The sequence below is a fragment of the Corvus kubaryi genome, unplaced genomic scaffold (genome assembly GCF_017639235.1).
Source record: "Corvus kubaryi isolate FWS band 111438036 unplaced genomic scaffold, C.kubaryi_AGA036_p1.0 138, whole genome shotgun sequence".
In the NCBI taxonomy this organism is placed as follows: Eukaryota; Metazoa; Chordata; class Aves; order Passeriformes; family Corvidae; genus Corvus; species Corvus kubaryi.
Window position 1 is genome coordinate 22129916 of NW_024580672.1, and position 22260 is coordinate 22152175.

General features: G+C 45.0%; 1 protein-coding gene across 1 annotated transcript in view; it reads left to right on the forward strand.

The window, feature by feature from the left end:
* The first annotated feature begins 9026 nt into the window (after nt 1-9026).
* The window catches only part of MGMT (O-6-methylguanine-DNA methyltransferase), a 138181-nt gene continuing 124947 nt past the window's right edge, over nt 9027-22260 (forward strand). Inside the window, exons 1-2 of the mRNA XM_042019579.1 lie at nt 9027-9281; nt 17241-17284. Of these exons, the coding sequence (XP_041875513.1) occupies nt 17261-17284 (24 nt within the window). The 5' untranslated portion in view covers nt 9027-9281; nt 17241-17260. The remainder of the gene's footprint in view (nt 9282-17240; nt 17285-22260) is intronic.

Genomic DNA, 22260 nt, shown 5'->3' on the forward strand with positions numbered 1-22260 from the left:
AGGGAAAATACAGCTCTGGAGACAGGAAAAGTGGACCCAGAGACCACCCAGCCACAGCAGGACGAATGAGATGTCATCCATGGTATCCCACGGCTCAGGATGTTATTCCTGTGCAGTGCACAATCAATTATGTCTGTGCAGAATGACTCCACTCCCTTTTTTTGGGTCTCCGGGAAATCTTTGTTCAAATTGAAGATGGTTTTCTAACAGGCTCCACTCTTTACCCAATTTTCCAGCTGAGTTGACTGAGGCCCAGGCAGGTCAAAAGGCTTACCCAAGGTCAGAGAGGGAATCAATGAGTTGGGTCAGATTAGATCTCAGCCTGTTCCTCGCTTTTCATCCTCTGCTGTTCCTGCTGGACCACTGTTAGAACCAGGTTAACAAAAATGTCATGGATATGCTTTAAAAATATATATTTTTAAACTCGTTATCCCAATAAGAATTAAGTTCTTTAGACAGCACGCTATATAAGATTAGGTTTCAAGACATGAGGCCTTTGCTGCAAGGAATTCAATATCCAGCACAATGTAAAATATCCAGCAGGAGAACGACTTTTACTACTGTATAAAAATAATAAAAATGCAGAAAAGTCAAATTCACAGATCAAATGCTGAAGTGCTCACTCGGGTCAAGTTCTGCCTGGCTTTAATTGTATTTTGCCTTGGGAAAAGGCTTCAGATCTGGCCATAAATTAGTATGCTGATCCCATGGCATGAATGGTGTTTTATTTACTTATTCCCTGGAATATGCTGTAGAATTCAAGTAGCAGTTAAGCTAAAAAGAGTCGCTCATCCGAATCTGAAGGAACTGTGGTGTTTTTGAGAATAATCTTGGGCTGCCTCCTCCAACCACCCACCGTGTAATTTGGCATGAATTGCCCAAAATAGCCCACTTCCCCCCAAGGGATGTGTGTGTTTCATGAACTTAGGCACCAAGAGGCACCAAAAGCTCTGGATTTTCAGGAAAAATGTCTTCCCTGGGAGGGCAGAGGAGCCACAGGATGGGCTCCCTGGGAAGGCTGAGCCTTCCTCATCCCTGGGGATTTCCACACCCACTGAGGGAAAGCCCAGAGCAGCCAGGTCTGGCCCAGGAGCTGCTGATGGCCTGGAGACCTCCTCCAATCCAGCCAGGACTATTTTCCAATCCTGCAGCATCCCTGGATATTGTCCTTTTCAGGATTAATTTTAAAGACCACTTCAGGGGCAGCTTTCTTCCCCAGCTATCCCTCCACGCTGCCAGATCCTCCCTTGCCAGCTCCTCTAACAATACAGGAAGATGTGGCATGGAGAGAGAGGAATATAACTTTATTTCCCAGCTATTACTCCATAAATAAAACAAAGAACACGTTCATCAGACTGTGCTCCTTTTTCCTTCATTCACTTTCATCCCACCAAACCGCAGACAAATGTTTCTGGGCATTGTGGTTTCAGACAAAGGGAAAAGATTTTGCTTTGGAAACTCCAGTCAGGAATTTTTTGTCCCGATTTTCGGATCCATCACAGGCGCACTCGCAACTCTTGGCAAAGCTCAGCGCTGAGGAAACTGTGTCTCTTCAGTTCTCATCTGCAGATCAAAGCAATTCACTAGCAACATGAAAAGCCTGTATTTAAAAACTGACAGGATACCCTTAAAAAAAATTAAAAGAATGAGCTCAGAAATTCTGGGAAGAATGCATTTGGAGTTTCAAGCAAAATAAAACAACATCTAAAAAGCAGCATTAAAAATATCCTCGGACGCAAGAGAAACATTTGTATTTGCCCAGTGCTGAAACAATAAACAAATGAAAACTATCTCTGCTCCGTGTTCCAGAGCAGGATAAAACTGTTCAACCATTAAACTGGGTTCAACTCTGCTGGCTTTCCTCTTGTGCTTCCACAAAGGCCAGAAAAAGCTAAACCAGGTACAGGATGACAGAAGTTTGGAGGAAGCATCCTGAGAGCGGAGAAGTTTGGGAAGTTTTAAACAAGATGTGCAAATTCAGGAGCAAAGCACCTGTTCACCTGCTCCTGCTGACTGCTGATGCCTTTCAGCACTAGCAGAAATAGAAATGCTTCCCCTTTTGACTGGCACAGCTTCCCTCTTACTCCTCAGGTTGGCTCTGGAGCTGCCTTTGCCCCCACTTTGCTGTTTTTGTCAGAAGTGGGAGCACACGGAGGTTTCAGCAGCTGCCTGACCTTTCCAAGGTGAGCATCTCCACCTTCACCACCCAGGGACTTCCTTATGCTTAAAATCTGCTCCAGGTTCACTTGAATTATTTCATGTGAAGGTGCTTAATGTCACAAACAATGTTTTCTCTCCTGTTGCAGGTCAGTTGGCATTTTAATGTTTATTATTAAACCACCTTTGAAAGCTGAGCATGGAATAGATTTGCCTCCACCAATGGACACAGGGGAGCATCCCAGCCCAGCTGTGCACCTGGCACCTGGATTTGCTGGACTATGGCCTCAGGAGCATTTTGGAGGGATGTCAGCTCCCAGGAGGTGCGGGAACACAGCCAGGTCCAGCACAGCCCAGCCAGGGGATGTCCCAGTGCGTGGTTCCAGTTAACCAGTGTGTTCCTCTGCCCCCAGCCTGGACATCAGCACCCTCTGAGAGTGGGCATGGACACAGGCCAAAGGGAATTTCAACCATTTTCACATTTACAAAACACTTTATCTATTTATACATTAGATACTCAGGCTGCTGTTTGAATGGGGAGCTGAACTCAGACCCCAGCCAAGAGCAGCGTGAGGGATGAGAGCCCTGGGTATGTCCCAGACAATTCATGTCATGAGACAATTCATGTCCTAGAGACACTTAAAAAAACCCCAACATTTTAATTTTGTTTTCATTTGAGGTTACTGCAGAATTCTAGTCCCCTCTCACAGTCCACACTGTATTTATGTAAAAATGTTACTAAGACAAGAAGTGATGACAGAATTTCTCCATATTATCTAATTTAAACCTACTATTCTTCAGCTTAAGGTCATTCCCCCTTGTCTTGTCCCTCCATGCCTTGTCCCCAGTCCCTCTCCAGCTCTCCTGGAGCCCCTTTAGGCCCTGCAAGGGGCTCTGAGCTCTCCCTGGAGCCTTTTCCTCTCCAGGTGAGCACCCCCAGCTCTCCCAGCCTGGCTCCAGAGCAGAGGAGCTCCAGCCCTCAGAGCAGCTCCGTGGCCTCCTCTGGATTCATTCCAATGGGTCTGTTTTGTGCTGGGAACCCCAAAGGTGGACACAGCCCTGCAGGTGGGGCCCCACCAGAGCAGAGGATCCAGCTCAGGATGGAATGTCCCGAAGGACTCTTCCCTCAGGTGCCACCAGATTCTCACAGAAGCACCAGGACAATGTGAAAATTGCACACAGGTGATCCAGAGGGATCTGGATTCCTTCAGCATAGGCCCTCTCCCAAACAAAACACACTTTCCTACCTGTGGAGAGCAATTCCATGTTAACAGCTCCCACTGTTCCTCAGCAATGGTGTGATGAGGTTTGCCAGCACTCGGAAGACTCCGTGAGGCTGGAGTTATACCCAGTTTATAAAATCACACAGAATTCATACATTTTACATAGACAGGCTCCCCGAAGTGCCACAGTGTATTTTAGCATCTGAACTGACTGGGATTCTGTAAAAGAATCCTGCTTCTCTGCAATGGATCTTGGGCTCTGCAAGCTCCTCCATGTGCATATATCATCCCTGCCTTCCGAAGGAGCACGGTTGGCTTGAGGGACAGAGGTGCACCTCCTGTAATGGTATATTCTACACTCTGCAGCAACCTTGCTTCTCATATTTCAGAGTTGAAAAAGGCCTGTCAAAAAGGGGCTATTATGAAAGGGAATTTGAAGACATTCATAAACATCGAGACAGAAAATTGCATTTTCAATATGAGAACCTCAATAGTTAAGGCTACATTTGGGAGATCACTATGGCCCTCTTATTTTCTGCTTACGCTGTCAAAGTTTGAATTCATGTTGGGTTTTCAAGCAATTCAAACAAAGGATACTTTCATAAACATCCATTTCATAAACTACAGCATATCTAATTCTTTGGGTTCTGAAGGCTGAGCTGAATGTAGTGTTTGTGGTCTACTGAGAATATGTCTGGAAAACATAAAACAATCTACTAGGTAAGTTACAAAGCTGTTGACATAGGGAATGAAAATGGAAATTCTGTAGTAGTTTCCTCCATCCCCGGCTTTACGCTGTACTTTGCCTGATGTGAGCTGATTGGTGCCGTATATCTTGATGTTAGGATCCCATTTCAGAAATGTTCTGACATTATCTATTTGGCAGTTTGAAAAATAGTATCAAACTCCCAATGCATTTGAGCGCACGTTTCAACCCAGCAAGCGTAATATCCATTTCCTCCGGTGCAAGAGGCACATTAGGACCAACTCCAAGTGGATTCAATTCTAGGAATGCAATATGTGACTCCACACAACCCCACACATGCACACACACCTTGGTGAGAGGGACCAAAAGGAATTAGCTTGATTTAATTCCCACTCCCTCCCAGTAAACACCCAAGTCTGTCCCTACCAAGGAATCGATGCCGTGAGTTCTGTGAATGCAGTGGCACGGTTGGCACCTCACCTGCCCATGGCACAGGGAGGAATGCAGAGAGGAGTCCTCACCCAAAATAAAAATAATCATTATGGGTATTTTCACAGGGGTGTGTGGAGATAGGAAAGGGGGAATGGCTTTAAGCTGAAGGAGGGCAGGGCTGGATGGGAGATTGGGAAGGAATTGTTCCCTGGGAGGGTGGGCAGGCCCTGGCACAGGGTGCCCAGAGCAGCTGGGGCTGCCCCTGGATCCCTGGCAGTGCCCAAGGCCAGGCTGGACATTGGGGCTGGGAGCAGCCTGGGACAGTGGGAGGTGTCCCTGCCATGGCAGGGGTGGCACTGGGTGGGCTTTGGGGTCCCTTCCCTCCCAAACCCCTCAATGGTTGTGTGATTTCTCCAATAATTGATAATGATTACAAGGTTGGGCCCATCTTTACCCAGGCTACAGTTACTCAGTCCCCTGAAAGATGTGTTCTCTTGCAAATATGCTTAATATGTCTGTAGGAAAAAAAATATGCTGTAAATTTCACTGTAATAATTATTGGAAATGCTTGATCCTTGCTGGAATTTGGCAATAGCTCCACTAAATACAGGACTCCAGGCACACTTAACAGGAGATTTATCAGTGGTCTTATTGACCCAAAATTCCTCTTATTTAACATTTATAAGCCTTTTTTACCACACAAATTTCTCTGTAGCACAACAGACAAAATTTATACCGGGTTAGCTTCACCAGTATTGTCAAAACATTTTCCAACAACTTCTGGAATAGAGCAGCCAGGAGATAACTAAAGCACCTGAAGTAGGGCATATGAAACACCATAACTTTTTACAGTTTTGCCCTAAAGAAAATGAAGCCAATCTCTGCTAATATCCCTTTCATTTACGCGCTTTGCTACGAGATTTCCCTAAAGGCATTAGTGGCTGGCAAACAACTCCCAGCACCTTGATTACAGGAAATCATATTTCTCCCAATCCCAAGCTTCTTCATAAGTACTGAAAATGCTTTGCCTACTAAAATAAATTTTCTTAACTTACCAGTAATTCTACACCTCGAACCACCCAATTTCCTTCCTCTCCCAGCACAGGAACCACTTGTATTCCTGCTCAGTATATCCCGACTCCTACTTTACGCTTTGTTTTTTTCAGTAGAGATGACTCCATGCTTCCCCATCAAAAGTGGTACCAAACAAGCTTGGAGAATATTTTAGGGAAAGAGGGAGAGGAACAAGATTTATTAGTGAGAGTCACAAGGAACAAGATTTATTACTGAGAGTCACAAAGTATTTCAAAGTTGACGGTAATTTAAAATGTACAGATTTTTATCTCAAATCCCTTGAATTTAAAGAATTACAGGGGTTTGAAATGTCCCAACTGCTCTGACCCGGACTGAAGGGTGAGCTGAGAACATGACACATCTTCAGAACAACCCTTGGACCTCTTTTCTTACATACAGATCATAACCCAAGCCATCAAAATTTAACTCCTTGCCCGCACACACCCATCAAGCTGCAGCTCCCAGCGATTCCCAGTGACCCAGGTGCTTCCCAGCATTTCACATCAATTAAAACACAAAGACACGCCCCCAGTATGCTGCAAACAAAAGTTTTGTGTAAGAGATTACTTCTATCATTAAAATCCTGTTAAGAAACCAGACTTGGAGTGTTTTCACATACACACACTCTCCTTCAGGGCCAATTAAAGCACATAACGTGCCCAGATCAAACAGCCAGCTCTGCACGGACAGGAATATTTCCAGATTTCAATTTGCAGGACACATCCCTGCTGTTGAGAAAACACGAGCGTCTTGGCAAACGAAATCACAGTTTCTGGTTTCATTCAGCCTGCTTTTTTTTTTTTTTTCCATTTTTCCTGGTGATTCTAAATGTGAAAGGCAAGCCTTATTTACTGGTTGAAGTGAACTCACACCAGGTGACGTTGCTGGGGCTCTCTGCAGCTGAGGAGAGGCCGGCGGAGCAGAGGAAGTGCTCCAGGCCAGGCTCTGACTCAGTAAGGCACATACACACAAAGGTAGAAATATTTTATGCCTCTGCTCCAATCTGACAATTTTCTCTGGGGGGAAATTAAGGATCTACAAGTGAGGTCCAAACCACAGCGATTTTCATTCCTGCATCTTCCCCGAGCTCCATCTGTTTGTCTCTCTGCCTGGCAAGAGGGTCCTTCGAGCTCCAGTGCCCAAGTCCCTCCTCCACAGCAGATGTTGCAGAAAGGAGACGCTTCCAGAGGTTAGTCCTTAACAAGGAATTTAATCCAGGCTGAAATTTTTGTGAATTGACATCTCAAGGCATTTAATAAAACCCTTTTTTTTCCACTTTTCCATCCCACCCCATCACAATCTTTGACCACAAAGCTCATGTGTTGGTTTAAGCCTTGGGTTACTTGGATGCAAATTCACATGCTGGTGCTGCAAGACAACTACAGACAGATGTTCCAGTCTTGGGAAAATACCATCCTGTCCCTGAAAATGCCACACTAAATGAGCCTTTAACAAATAAAGTGAAGAACTTAAAGGAAATGCAGTGTCCTTCAAGCAGCAGACTTAAGGAAAATAAAAACTGAGAGAAAATGCCTGGAATGAAAACCAAAGATATTGGTTGGACAGGACTGAAGAACATTTTAGAAATGTTGTACCTTTTTACAAAGTCAGTATTATGTAAATTCCTTCATAAGCTTTAGTATTAGTGAACTAGACTGGATGTGTCATCACTGAATGCCAGAATTCTCCTAGGGAGGAAATTAGACACATCTAACAAGGCACAGTCCCTTATGATTAAGGGACTGGAAATCAAAAGTTCAGTGGTTGAAATGATACTTGAAGTCACAAAGATCCCACTCTGGCCAGCAGAAGGGTTAGAGATTTGAATAAGATGTTCACAGTTCTGAGGGCAGAGGGAACACTGGTCAGAAGCACCTTTTTTACCTCATTTATAAACAGGAATACATGACACTTAATCAAGTTCCAATGCAGCCAAGTCTGAAAGAGCACAGAGAAACTTTCCTTTATAGTGCAAACACACAACTTGTGGATCCACTGCCAAAGCCCAAGATGGTAGGATTTAAGAAAGTCTGGATATTTTACATTCCCCATTCAAGCCTGTTATAATGCAAACTAAAATCATATTAAAGATAATCAATTTTCATGCTCCAGGCAATAAGGAGATCACCTTGGGAGAGGAGGCAGAGAAGATTAATATGTATTTTGGGGAGGTTTCCACTTCTAATAAAGTTTCAGGAACTGGCTACTTTTCTGACAAGGATACCAGGACAGAGAGAATATTCCAGCCAGTTTAGAATAACTGTTTCTAGGCTATCCCATGCAGTACAGAGCTTGTGATTTTTTTTTTTTATTTAGAGCTGAGATCAACCTCCCGTAAGTCCCTGCCTTGGTATGGACACGCAGTGGCAGCACCTTTTAATTGACCATTAATCCAAGCTCCCTTAGAACCAGGGAAAAGATTCATTTTCTTGACAGTAAACGTCAGCTGCTCCAGTACAACTATTTTCAACTGTATTGGGGAACCTTCTGCACCTTGGACCATATTTTATATTTACTTTGTATTTCTTTTAGAATCAGATTTAACACACAGGCACTATCTCAATGCTGTTAATTCTATATTTATTTACATATTTTCCCTATGAAAAAAGGATTACCAGAATTCTGCGATGACTTTTAAAATATTGCTCCAATCCTTCCCTCGTGGTTTCCTCCATTTTGTGATAGTTTCTGAATCATATAGAAAAACTCATAAAATTTTTGCTGATGTAACTCAGATGGAGACTGTGAAAGATTCTCCAGCTTGAAAATTAGTGGTTTCACGCTGCAAACTTTACTGGCATTTCGTATCCTGTTCTTTTGAGTTTTATTACCTCAAATAAACCTCACTGTAAGTTCACTTTCCTCTGGCATTTCACTCCTTTTTATCTCCTCCATGTCTCCTTTTAGGAACTGTATTTACCAAATGCTTCTCCTTCTACACTCAGCTCCAATTCCCTGGCTTTTACCCATAATTTTGCAAATCCCAGAATCATGGAATGGTTTGGGTGGGAAGGGACCCCAAAGCCCATCCAGTGCCAGCCCTGCCATGGCAGGGACACCTCCCACTGTCCCAGGCTGCTCCCAGCCCCAATGTCCAGCCTGGCCTTGGGCACTGCCACGGATCCAGGGGCAGCCCCAGCTGCTCTGGGCACCCTGTGCCAGGGCCTGCCCACCCTCCCAGGGAACAATTCCTTCCCCAGTTTCCCATCTAAATCTCCCCACTTTCAGTTTAAAGCCATTCCCTGTGTCCTGTCCCTCCATCCTTTGTCCCCAGTCTCTCTTCAGCTCCCCTGAAACCTCTTTAGGCACTGGAAGGGGCTCTAAGGTCTCCCTGGAGCCTTCTCTCCTCCCCATGAACACCCCCAGCTGTGTCAGCGCGCACAGATCGCTGTTTTGGGACGGATTTTTACAGAACTCCGCGTTTCTCCCACGCGTGTGCCGCGGCCGAGCCGCGCTGGCCGGGCAGCCCCAGGCGGGCTCCATCGGCGGCGATTCGCCCCCTCCGCTCCGGCCACACGAGCGGGGAGCAGCAGCCAGGCCTCTCCAGGATCCCTCCCGGAGCTCCCTGCAACTGCCCGGCTCTGCCTCTTCCCCTTCCCCCGCCCGGCTGCGGCTTCCGGGCGGCCCCGGCCCCGCCCCGGCAGCGCGGCCTGTGCGGAGCGGCCGCGGCCATCGGCGGGCGCGGGCAGGTGCGCGGGGACCCAGAGCGCCAGGGACATCCAGGGACAGCCAGAGAGCTCCAGGGACAGCCAGAGACCGCCGGCACCAACAGGGAGAGCCAGGGAGATGCAGGGAGCGGCCCGGAGGGTGGGCAGGCGGGCATGGCCGCGGGGCGAGCGGTCCCAGCGTGGGCAGCGGGGGATGCTGAGCCCCCGCGGCCGGAGCGCGCAGGGCCCGGCGAGCGCAAACCCAGCGGGTCTGGGGCTGCGGGGAGCGCGGCCTCCGAAAAACGCGCTGGTTCTCCTTGGAGTACTGCTGGGGGGGGTGGAGGGCAGCGGCCTGGGGTCACGGCAGGTTTCCAGTGTGTTCTCCCAACCATAATTGCGCCGGGAAGGGCCGGAGTTCCCTCGCTGGGACATTCCCGGACGGTGCGGGCGCGGTGCTGTGGCCCGTGCGCGGCTGCGGGGGCAGCGGTGCGGGGCTGGGCGGGTGGCGGTGCTGCTGCATGAGCTCCGGGCAGATTAGAACGAAACTGCACCAAAGTAATTGCCCAGAAGCTTGCCCAGAGTGGCTATGGAGTCTCCCTGGCTGGGAATATTCCGGAAGTATCTGAGCACCGCCCAGTGCCATGTGCTCGGGGGTGGCGCTGCTGGAGCCCATGACCCGCTGTGGTCGCTCCCAGCCTGACCCACTCTGTAATACATAGCAAATTAATATTAAGGTTGAAATATCCTTTTACCACTGATATAAAAGCTAAGCTCTGCAGGTGTTTTAAAATAGTTACAATGATGTAACTGCATGCAGCTTTTAAAGCGCGGTAAATGTAAAGAACTACTTAATTTATTTGCTCCTCCCAAATAAACCTTATTTTTGGTGGTGTGTATCTTATTTTTTGCAGGGTGGAGCTCTTATTGAATGGTGAGGTCCAGTCTCTGCAGTGTTTCACTTTGAAAAATCTCAATTTTATATGCTGGGGCAGTATACTGAGGCTGTGACAGTCATTTCTCAACTACCTTTTGTGTCCAGGCTTGTGCTCGCCCTGCACAAGGGTCATCTTCTGGAGGGGTCTGTTGAAATGACAGCTCCCTTGTAAACCTGCTGGAGGTTTTGGCTTCCAAGCACTGCCTGTCTCCCTGATGCACTGGGGACTAAAACTGGGGATGTGGGCTTATTCTTTCTGGGGCAAAACCCACCCCTTCAGTGTGGGAAGCTTCTAAAAACATCATTTTCTTGTGAATGTTGTCAGTCTGTGGCATAATTTCTGCTAGTGAAAGTTTTGTTTGCTTTGTTTTCAAACAGAAATGTTCCGAATATGGACAGTTCCACCAAAAGCGTCAAGTTTTAGCAGGAAAAAGATGTGGCTGTGTGAGCTTGTGAGGTGGCTTTAGCAATTCCTGTCTGCATTCTGGCCCATGACAAGTTAATTACGCCAATTACTCCAGCAACTGAACAGAAGCCCTATAGGAAACTGTTGTAGTTAGAGTGCAACTTGTGTTACCGTGGCTACTTTACCTCTTGATAACTCTCTAATTAACTTGTCACCACCGTTTAGTGCTTCACGTATGTAGAGGATCAGTTAATGGCATCACTGAGGGGATCAGAGCCTGCAGGAGAAGCTCCTGCCCTTTGGGAGGGTTCCTGGGGTTGCCCTGCATGGCTGAGTTAAGGACTTGTGCAGGAAAAGCAGGAAGGTTTTTTATGGGAAGGTGGAAAGGCTGCACCTGAGCAGTTCTGGTTAAACTGGCTGGTGACAGAAGAAACACCTAGGAGAAGCAGTGATGCCAAAAATGCAAAGGAGAATGTGTCAAGGTCATGGATGGCTCTTTTTGTAGTGGCTTTTTTCCTATACAATAAGGGTTTTGGAGAAGTGAGAGCAGCTGATGCATGTGAATTAACCCTCAGGGTGCTGGCTGGTCTGGCAGTGCATAATTCCCTGTCAGCTTTGTCCTCCACCTCTGGTGATGTCCTCACCTTTTGGTGGCTGCAGGGTGGTTTCAGCAGGGTGGTTGTTCGAGTGTTGGTGCTGTAAGAGCTTCATGGGAACAAATGGGAGGTCCAGGTGTGTTGGGCTGTTTAAAATTAAACAGCAGCCTCCAGAGCAGTCAGCTGCTCTGCCTGGGACACTGCTGACCTAAATGACACTTAATTTCTGAAATAAAAAGCCTTTCTGCTTGTGAGTTGTTAACAACTCTCATTTCATCATTCACAGAGCAGCATCAGAGAATGGTTTGGGCTGGAAGGGACCCTAAAGACCATCCCCTTCCACGGGCAGGGACACCTCCCACTGTGCCAGGCTGCTCCCAGCCCCAATGTCCAGCCTGGCCTTGGGCACTGCCAGGGATCCAGGGGCAGCCCCAGCTGCTCTGGGCACCCTGTGCCAGGGCCTGCCCACCCTCCCAGGGAGCAATTCCTTCCCAGCATGATGATGATGGGCAGGTGGTTGAGCCTTTTGAGCAGGGGCTCTGTTCCCACGTCAAATTCTGAGCGTGTGAAACTTCTAAATCCATGGTGAAGGCTTTAATATTCCCTCTAATACTTCAGAGATTTCCTGCATCAGGATGCTCCCTGCTCTGGTGCTGGAGCAGACAGCAGGTGCCTCTCTCTGCACTGCCCATTCCCAGAAGTTGTCGGGGAAGCTGGAAACACATCCCAGCCGTGGCATAACTCGGAGGAGCCAGCACTTGTTAACTCTATTTGTTTTTATTATGGACATCGATCTGCCAGTCGCAATAATGCATTTATGGACATTTTTCTGCAAGCGCAGCGCTGGTGGCAGTTTTTACTGACAACTTGAGTCATCTGGACAGGAGTTGAAAATACGTTTATTTTATTGACGGATTGTGCAATTCTCTCGTTTACCCAGTGTTCATAAGGTATCTGGGCTGGTGAGGAGAATGTAACTAGTGGGAAAATGGAGGATAAAGTTTTAATTTCGGGAGGTTTGGAATCTTTTAGGTAGTGACAGGTTTCAGCATGTGTTTGGGGTGGGTTTGGGAGCTTTAACTTCATTAATGCTGTAGTTGAAAAGTGAAAGGCTTGGTGTCCTTACAGCAGAATTCCACACCTGAATTTCCTCCCTCTGCTGATAGCTGGGAATGTTGCTGCTTGGCAGTGGTGCTAATTTATCTGAGGGTGTAATGGGTAAAATCTTCCTAATGGAAGAAAAACCTGTATTAAATTGAGTCACCTATATTTCTGACATTATCACCCAGCACAGGTGTGCTTGGGCCAGCAGGAGTTAAACACACAGCTGGAGGAACAGCCAAACCATAAAACCAATCCTGTGCTGAAGCACCTTTCATAAATGCAAAATGCAGTTTTAAAACTGAGCTGCGTGTGGTCCAGGCAACTGCTTGAAATGTATTTGAATGCCAGTAAAGCTTGTGTGGGTTTGGATTCTAATGAAGTTGGGCAATTGGAAAAGTTGTCTGGAATATGTCGCTATTTTGATGCTTTTTAGTAATCCTGTTTTGAGTTGTTTCCCTGTTCACTGCTTTGTATGAGCAGAGCTAAAGTGCCAAGTCCTGATAGCTCTCAGGACTGTCTGCTGTCAGTTTGTCCTGGGCCAGATTAAATGATACAGATAATTTCAGGTATCTTTTCAAGTCACTTGTAAACCTTGGACATGCAGCTGAGGTTCTGAAGGTGATTAATAACACCTGAACAAATCACCTTTAATTGCCAAGAAGAAGAGGGGAGTTCATTAAAACAAAGGTTCTGACTTCTTCTCTGCTTTTGGAGTGAAACAGGAGTTGAATATTAAAATAGCAGCATTGACCAGTGGCCTGGAGTCTTGAGCAGCTTGGTAGTGGGCAATAAATAATAATTTGAGTTTTGATCTGATGGAGGCATTTTAGCTTTTCATTTTTATACAAATGCCCCTTTTTAGTGCAGATGAATGCAATCAGTATTTTAATATATATATTAGCACAGCCCGCTGGAGTAAGAGTTGTTTTTGTTGTGTGGATCCTGCCATCTCCATGCTCCACCTGCAGATTTAGGTCCCTCCAGGTAACCCTGCATTAGCAGATAGCAAGAATTAGTGCTGTCTTGTCAGTGCTGCTGCTGCATAATCATCAGCAGCAATACTGAAATTATCGGAGTGCTTTAGATCAGTCAGCACAAGGCAAACAGCGCTCTTATCTTGGCTTGTTTGTACATTCAAGTGTGCAGAAGGTCTGTTAATTAGTTACACTTTTTAATAAACACCTAAAGTATACTTAAGGCCCTGTTAAAAGATTAATTTTTCTGTTTCACATAATAAAACCAGCAGATGCATGTTCAGCATCTGGCAGTACACGGGCAGCACGAGCTTGCCTTGGCAGCTGTGGGCTGCTGCTGGGGACAGGACACTTCTGCTGTCACTTGTGTCCTGGAGAAACAATTCCCACAACTTCATATTCCCTTCGCTGTGCTCTGCTGGGTTTAAGGATGAGCACATGGGACGCAGTGGGAAGGGTGGGGGCAAAAGGGAAATCCCTTGCACAGTCTCCTGTTGGCACCAGAAATACTTCTGGTTCTTGGCTGACTTCATGAAATATGAAGATTTCTGGTTGACAGAATTTAACAACCACACTTGTTGGTTTGGGGTTTTTTGGTGGGTTTTTTTTTTCTGGGATGTAAAGGAATTAATTGGTTTTGAATCCAGCTTAGTCAGCCTGGATCATTGTTTCCTTTTAACTTTGAGGTTTAGACAGTGGGATGGAAGTAAAGTCTGGGTCTATGGCCAGGGTTGTGCTTTAGGAAGGTGAAACTGAGGTCCAACAAGGCAAAGTGCTTCATCTGAAACAAACTTTTAAAATAAATCATAGAATCCCAGAACGATTTGGGTTGGAAGGGACCTTAAAGAACATCTGCTCCCACACCTTCCACTAGATCAGGCTGTGCCAAGCCCCAGTGTCCAGCCTGGCCTTGGGCACTGCCAGGGATCCAGGGGCAGCCCCAGCTGCTCTGGGCACCCTGTGCCAGGGCCTGCCCACCCTCCCAGGGAAGTAAAAAATGGTCGTTTTATTATTTTTTTAAAACATACCAATTGTACTATTTTCACTGATTGCATGAGTTTAATGTACGTTATTTTATATTACTGCTAATGCACCTGGCCCTGGATTTAAATGCTTTTCAGTTGCCTTTTTGTGCCATTATATTTGATTCCGTAGCGAGACTTTCTAAGAATATGATTAACCCTCTGGGTCATCTTATAATGTAATTATTAATGATGGATTCTGTTTATCCTTGGGATCAATATGAGAAGCAAAAATGGCTTGGCATATATTTGGGGTTGATTTCTTACGTTCAGTAAACATGATCTGGTGACAAGCCTGGTATTGGTTTATTACTCGGAACGTGTTTGATGAATCTGAAGTGTGTAATTAGTTTTATATAATGATGGTGATATGTGGGGTTTTTTACATGACTTATGTTAATATGGCCAATAGTGTTAACATCTCCTGCCACTAATAGTTAGGGTGGGGATGTATAGTAATTGATCTTCCTGGGAGTGCTGTAATGTAAAAACAATTCCGGCTGTTTGAAGTATATTTTACAAGTGTGCATTGGGCCTTTGGGATGTTATACTGAAAAACCCAATTGTACAGTTACCATGGGAACCCAATTAGAATAGATTGCTGGATTTTTTTTTTTCCAGGCTTTCATCTTGACCAAAAATCTAATGTACTTTAAATGTTTTCGTATGGAATTTTGTTCGTGTAGTCACTTGGTGTAATGGCTGGTTTTTAATTTTGGTGCTGAACCAGAGTGTTCTGTTGAGGATCCCATGGACTTACCCTTCAAGGAGAATCTTCCTTTAGTGTTTAAAAGTTGATGAACTGAGAAAAAATACTTTTTATTAATCTGAGTTCTCAGTGCCATCACATGCACTCATCAGGCTGCAGTCCTGTGGGAAAAGAGGCAGGGAAGTATCTCAAAGCCCAAGGACTTCTGTTCTAGATCACCAGCAGAACATGGCTCGAAAATTTCCTGCCCTTCAAGGATCTGTTTTTGATGTCACCTCTGACTTTTCTTTATGGTTTTGGTCTGTTGACATACCCAGAGGTTTGGGATGCTCACAGGGTGGGATGGGATGTATTTGCTTCCTGCACTGCACAGCTCCTGGGTGGGAGCAGAGGTTGTGGGGAACTTAGGAGCGTCTTGCTGGAATGGCCTAGGTGGGCTGAGGCAGGAGAGATGGAGGTGGACATCCCTGGTCCTTCTCAGGCAGCTCTGACCTGGTGATGATGTTGACAAATTACTCTGTGGTTTTTTTTCTGTACTACTCGTTAATCCCTTCAGTTCATCCCACTCTGCAAGTAGAGGAGGGGATTTTCCATTTTGGTGAAGCGACTGCTGGCATGAAGGTTTCAGTTCTTTGAGGTTTGATTCTGGAGTCTCAGCCATGGAAATGGTATCACTGAATTTGGTCAGTGTGTGTCATTCCAAAGAGGTTTTGGCTTCTTGCCTTCGAAGTCAGCCTTAGGAGAACCCTTCAGCTCCATGTGAAGTGTTGACCTCCTCCAAAAAGACAGTCTTTGCAAGGCTGAGGTGCTTTTTGGAGTGATGGTTTAGACTTTCCAAGGGCTTGGAAAATTTGGGTTTCCTCAATCTGGCTTCTTGTTGTAGGTCTTTTAACCACCATGGCTTGGACATTACTGGCTTTGCCCAGGTTCTTGTCAGCCAAGGAAAGCCTTGTTGGATGAGCAGATGGAGCTCAACCAGGGTTTGAAATGAGCTTCTGGATAAATCTGATTACTGAGGCAGAAATTTCAGCTTTACCCTTCAGGAAGATCTGAAAAACCTGAGCGTTGCTGGGTGCTTTGAAAGACACACTCCGAACTGATGATAGAAATAAATTGCCATTTTATTTTTAGCTCTATGGCAGATATTTTAAGTAGTGCTATTAGATTGCTCATCTGCCTGACCTGCATTTAAAAATGCAGTGAGTTCTCTTTGCAATGCCTGCCTTGTTGCTACAGTTAAAATACTAATTACTCCTCTTAATTTTAAACAGTTTAAATAAGGAAGATGCAATATTAAGAGTAAATGTTGCCGTTTGCTTTGAAGTGGTTGGGAAGTGGCCGTGTGTTCTGTCAGTGGACTTCGTGTTGGAGAGGTCTTGGAGAGCCTGGCATGTTCATGGAATTTCATTTTTAAGAGATTTACCATTCCTGAAGTGGATACAGTTATCCCTGCCCATGCTGGAGCGAGTTCCCTGATGGAAGAGGAGCAGTTCCCGTTGAGGCTGGCTGTGAGGCAGGGTTCTGAAGCTGAGCTTTGGCACATAATCTCCCCGATTTAAAAAAAATGCAGTGTTTATACCACGTCTTTCAAAGCCAGAGTGACCTTAGCTAAGTGGCACTGAAAAAAACCATGGGGGGGGAGCTAAATGCCAAAGAAGTAAGAAATATCCTTTGTTTCCAGGGGGAGAGCAGCAAGGAACCAGTTGTATTTCTTAATTATATAAATGATGTTAAAGGCTAGAATTATAATAATTGAAGCTAAAATGTTTTAGGTACGCAGTGGTGTGAAATCTGTGCTTTTAAACCCAGAATATATCACGATCACTTGCTTTAAAATCACTTTCATGCCTTAAAATGTGGCATTTCCTAAATTACAAAAGGCTCTTTATTTTACTCAGTCGCTTAGAAGTACATGACAGCCTGTAAAAAATTATTCAATTAATACTTTTATCTTTTGAGGCATTCTTATTCCAAATATCAGAGTTGTGCAGTGCTTGTTGTGGAAGAACTCTTCAATGTGCCATCTGTTGATTTTTTTGTTTGACTCATGACGAGTGGGTGACTTAACATTAAAATTCAACATTGTTTGTAAAGAACCAGACTCCCTTTGGAAATTCTGTGTACTGAAACTTAGAGCTCATTTAAAAACTGATACAGAGGTGGTTGTAGGAGAAGTGATATTCCGGATATTCAGCTCTCCCTGTGGAATTCAAATTTAATGAACTAACTGGGAATTTTTTTTTTTTTTCCTTCCAGGTGGAGCCTTTTCTTCCACGATGGCATCGAGGCTCATTCCAAAAGTAAGTTCCCAGTGCAGTCCCTTTGCATTGAGGTGTCCACTGGAAGTCCAGCATTACAAAAGAGTTCACGTAACATAGTTTGTTTTTTCCCCAGTGCCCAGCAGTCAGGATTAGGAATCCAGTTGACAAGATTGATGCTGCATTGTAAATCTCTGTAGCTCTGTCATGGTTGGTAACAGGCATCAGTGGACCTTTCCCCAGCACGTATCCATCTGCCACAGAGCATAAATAACAGGACAGAGCTACTCTCTCCGTTGTGTTGCTGTTTGCATTCCCTAATAATAAACACCTCCCTGAAAAACAGGCTTAATTTTGAGGCTTGATGTTTCAGGGATGTAAGTGTAGGTCAGTGACATTATAGTAAAACAAGGAAACCTGGATGTTTATCCAAATATTCAGACAGTTTATGCTGCTGAAAGAAGGGCATCAACATATTTTAGTCTATAGCTGTCTCCCTGAAATAGCTGAGATGAACTTTGAAGACACAAACGCCTTTTTTTTGTGTGTGGAATATCTATTTTTGTAGCATTAGTGATGTTCCTCTAGGAAAACATTTCTGGTACAAGCACACCTGCATTCCTAACTATTCCTGTTGGCAACTTCTGTCCCTGCTCTAAATGTCTTAATAGTGGCATCTCTTGTGGTTTTAATCTGCTTTACATAATGTCATGTGGCTTAGCAAAGGAGTATTTTGCTGTTTTGTGTTGTTTACCTCTTTTCTACAGAAGCAAATCGGTTTTTTTTAAAACGGAATGGTTGAGGAAGAAATTCAGGTAAATAAATTCTTGCTTCACTTGTTTCTTTTGAACAATCATCTCTTCAGTGATATCTATGCATCTTCCAGTTGCAAACATCTTTCAGCAGAGAAATACTTGGTAGGAAGAATCCCTGGTTCCCTCTCATTGCAGGCTAGGTGTGATAATAGCAGGCAAGTGACATGAAACTAATAATTTATTATCTAACCTTTTCATTTCCCCAACTCTCACATGGAGTTGAAAGGTGCAGCTTGAGCTGTATGGGGAGTTTTCCCCTTTTGATATGTGGGAAGACAGAAGGTTTGAGGTAAAACAGCCCAACTCTGCTGTGGGGACCGAGCAGACACTTGCCTATGCTCTGGGTGCCTGTTAAATATTCATGTGTTGATGTAGTTGGTGATTTTCGGGCTGGTTTTGGTGTGTGATCAGCTTGTACAGCCCCGTGTTGGGGTGACACCCAGCGTGTGCCTGGCCGTGGGCTTTGCAGGAATCAATTATCACCCGTGCAATGTGCTGAACAGTTTTTAAGCAGGTTGCTGAGAAATGGTTTGGGAAGCAGGCAGACGTGGGAATTTTCTGTAATCACTGTCTGCGCCTCCTGCTCTGTCCCTGATTTTGTTCCAGTGACCGGAGATGAGTTTGGCTTTGGGTGGAAGAGGCTGAAAGGTGGCTGGGCTCTGGGTGACCAAACCTCAGGGTATCTCCAGATTTAGGAATTTTGGGGGGGGATTGGTGTTCTTAGGACAGTGTGGCAATTTCTGTATTTCGTTAGAAGATTCTAAATGCCATTGTGTTCCTCTCTGGATTAAATTTGAACTTGTAAGTAGATTCTTGTACTGACCCTGATGCTTTGCTCTGTTAGTAGTGAAGCCCTTATCCCAAATCAGGCAGGGATGGATAACTGCAGGAAAATCCAGATGTGTGTGTGCCAAGACTACACTCATGTATTTTTACACAAGTCTTTCCAGCACCTCTTCTGTGCACATTTATTTCCCTGTGTTTTGTGGTTTTGGTGAATTCCTAATACACATTTTGCTGCTCTGCTCACTTCAGAAATTTCAGTGAAGTTCTTTCCTCACACACAACTCAAGATTCCTGACTCTCCTTCAGCTTAAGGAGCACTATTAATGGTTTTGTTCATATTGCTTAGATTTATTTTGTTATTATTCTCCAGCTCCTACTCTTCAGGTAGAGCTATTTTGGTATTATAAAGAATGATGGATTATATAGGAAAGTTTCTTTTGAAGCACTCCTGATATTGTGCAATGCACTTGGGGGTCAGCTACACTTGACTGATGCATGATTTATCCCATGTCCCTGCCACTTCCTGAGATAAAGCTGCTATTTTATCAAAAATGCCAGCAGGTGTGATTTAGAATTTATACCCCTCCTTTTTCAAATAATTGTTCTGATTACTTTCTGGCACGGCAATAAAATGATAAAGGTAGTTGCACACAAATGTGAGATAGCACCAAAATACAATAAAATTAACCTGAATTAGCTTGACTTGTCGATGAGAAGTATTTATGAAATGTATTTTTGCAATAAGGGAGACTGATATTATAGCTGGAAGGTGAGTTATTGCCTTAATGTAATACTGTTTGAAATTTAAAAAAGAGACTGTTACAGTTGAGGGTGATTGTGCCTTTGAAATTAAGTTGAAGTGATTCTTATAATTGGCAGCAATAATGCATTGGGAAGGTAATATCTTTTATTGTGTTATGCCTAGTTGCATTATCTTTTATTTAGCTGGTCCTGACTCCAGCTCTGCAGAGAAGACAAGCAGGAGCAGATCAGGAATTTTGTGGATTTAGGTGATAAAAACTTGAAATGTTACCCAATATTAAAGTCACTCTTCTGCTGCGGTTTGTTTTTTTTTTTTTTTTCATTTTTAGCCCATTTTCAGTTCCTCTGAACCTGATACGAGGCTCATTTGATTAAAATTTCATCTGTTTTCCTTGTATTGGAGTAGTTCCCATGTATTTACATCCAAGCTGAGCCTGTAAGAGCTGAGCACTCCAGTCTCACTGTGTGTGTGCATTTATATCAGGTGATTTATAACTGCTGATTTGGGCAGTTAATTTTGTATTTCCCTGTGCCTCAAAGTACAACCTCTTATGGAAAAGTGTAAACACACTCTTATAGCAAGCACCTCGATGATTTTTAAGGAGTGGATCTTCAAATCCCAGGATCCCTGAGGTTGGAAAAGCCCTCCCAGCCCATCGAGTCCAGGCTGTGCCCCATCCCCAGCCCAGAGCCCTGAGTGCCACCTCCAGGAATTCCTTGGACATCTCCAGGGATGGGCACTCCAAACCTCCCTGGGCAGCCCCTGCCAAGGCCTGAGCTCCCTTTCCATGGGGAAATTCCTGCTGCTGCCCACCCTGAGCCTGCCCTGGCCCAGCCTGAGGCCGTTCCCTCTCCTCCTGTCCCTGTTCCCTGCCAGCAGAGCCCGACCCCCCCGGCTGCCCCCTCCTGTCAGGGACTTGTGCAGAGCCACAAGGTCCCCCCTGAGCCTCCTTTGCTCCAGGCTCAGCCCCTTCCCCAGCTCCCTCAGCCGCTCCTGGGGCTCCAGCCCCTTCCCAGCTCCATTCCCTGCCCTGGACACGCTCCAGCCCCTCACGGTCCTTCTTGTCCTGAGGAACCCAGAACTGGACACAGCACAGAGGGAATTAAAACCAAATACAGATGACCAGTTACATAGCTAATACCTTGAATTGAGTTCCTGAAATGATGAATGCCTCTGGAAATTCAGACAACTGCACCATGACTTTCCCTTTGCATGAGATTTCATAGAACTGTGGAATGTCCTGACTTGAAAGGGACTTGTTAAAACTCAACCCAGTAGCAACAAGGTAGTTTTTTCGGGGGACCTTCTAATTTTTAAGAGACAAGGCTTCTCATTTTTGATTCTTTAGTATATTTGTTTCTTTAATTGTTTGGAAGCACATTCCTTAATTATTTTTTAAAATATGTATTATAAGTATGAAAAATTCAGCGTTTCATTCCCTTTGACTGAACATTAAAACACTGAAGGACTCGGCAAAGTATAACATTGCTTTGTAGTGCTCCTAACTGAACCTTCTGATTTCCAGCTTCAAAAATGAGGAGCAGAGGGACTTAATCCCTGTGGCAGGTCCTTGGTAGGATGAGAGGGACAGTGTGCTTCCACACCCCTTGGAAGTTGCACCAGGACACATGGCTTTCGGGCTGGTTCCTGCTGGGGTTTGCAGGTACTCACTAATGGGGTGCACACACCTGTTGCCAGAATTGGATTATTCCAGGAATATCTGGCCCTGTCCTGTCCACTTGCCCTCCTCTTGGTGCTCCATTTCTTACCCAGTTTGACTCTAATTAATTATAATATCCCTTGGCAGCCCATAGTTTGAAGAGATGCCCTGAAGAACTCCATGTCCTCACCATGATCAGTAATTTTTACAACTAATTAACACCATTGTTTTAATGTCATTCTACTTCTGTGCTGAGTGTAAATAGAAGCAGAGAATTGTTTGGGTTGGGAAACACCTCAAAGATCATCAAGCGTTAATCTTCATGCTATTGATAGAAAATGACATCAATGTCCTATTGATATATATACATATGTGGTTTTTTATGGTATCTATGGTTGAAGTGCCACGTGGCTGCTGTGCTTGCATCCCATTTAAATTTCCTGTGTAAGTAATAACTGGAGAAAGATGCAGGATGTGTTTACTTGTTTTTGGAGAAGTACTGGAGGAAATAATCCATCAGAATTCCTGTTTGAACAGCCCGCTGGGGTCTGGTGCTCAAGTACCTGCTGACACCGGCTCCAGTCCAGCCTTGGCATGAGCAGCAGATGGAGTTGAAAACAGCACTTGTTGAGTCTGGAAAGCAGGAGCAGTAACCCACCTGCCCCTTCCAGAGGAGTTAAAATGGGTTTATTACAATTAAAGTGCCCTTCCAGTAAAATAAAGCAGTCAGGCACAGCCCTGGATGCTGGGAATTTGTCATTGCTCCCGTCTGCCAAAGCAGTCGACTGAAGGCGCAGCCAAAGAGCCAGAGGCGACCACTGCTTGGAAAGGCACTTCCCTAGCTTGGCATTTCGGGGGCTTTTGGTTGCCATCCAAAGAGGATTAGCAGGATAATGCGATGGGACAACAGAAACTTGCTTTTGTTGTCTTTGATTGTTTAATAAAGAATTACGTGTTTGCTCTCGTCGAAGACTTTTTAAATGCTGTAGAAAGC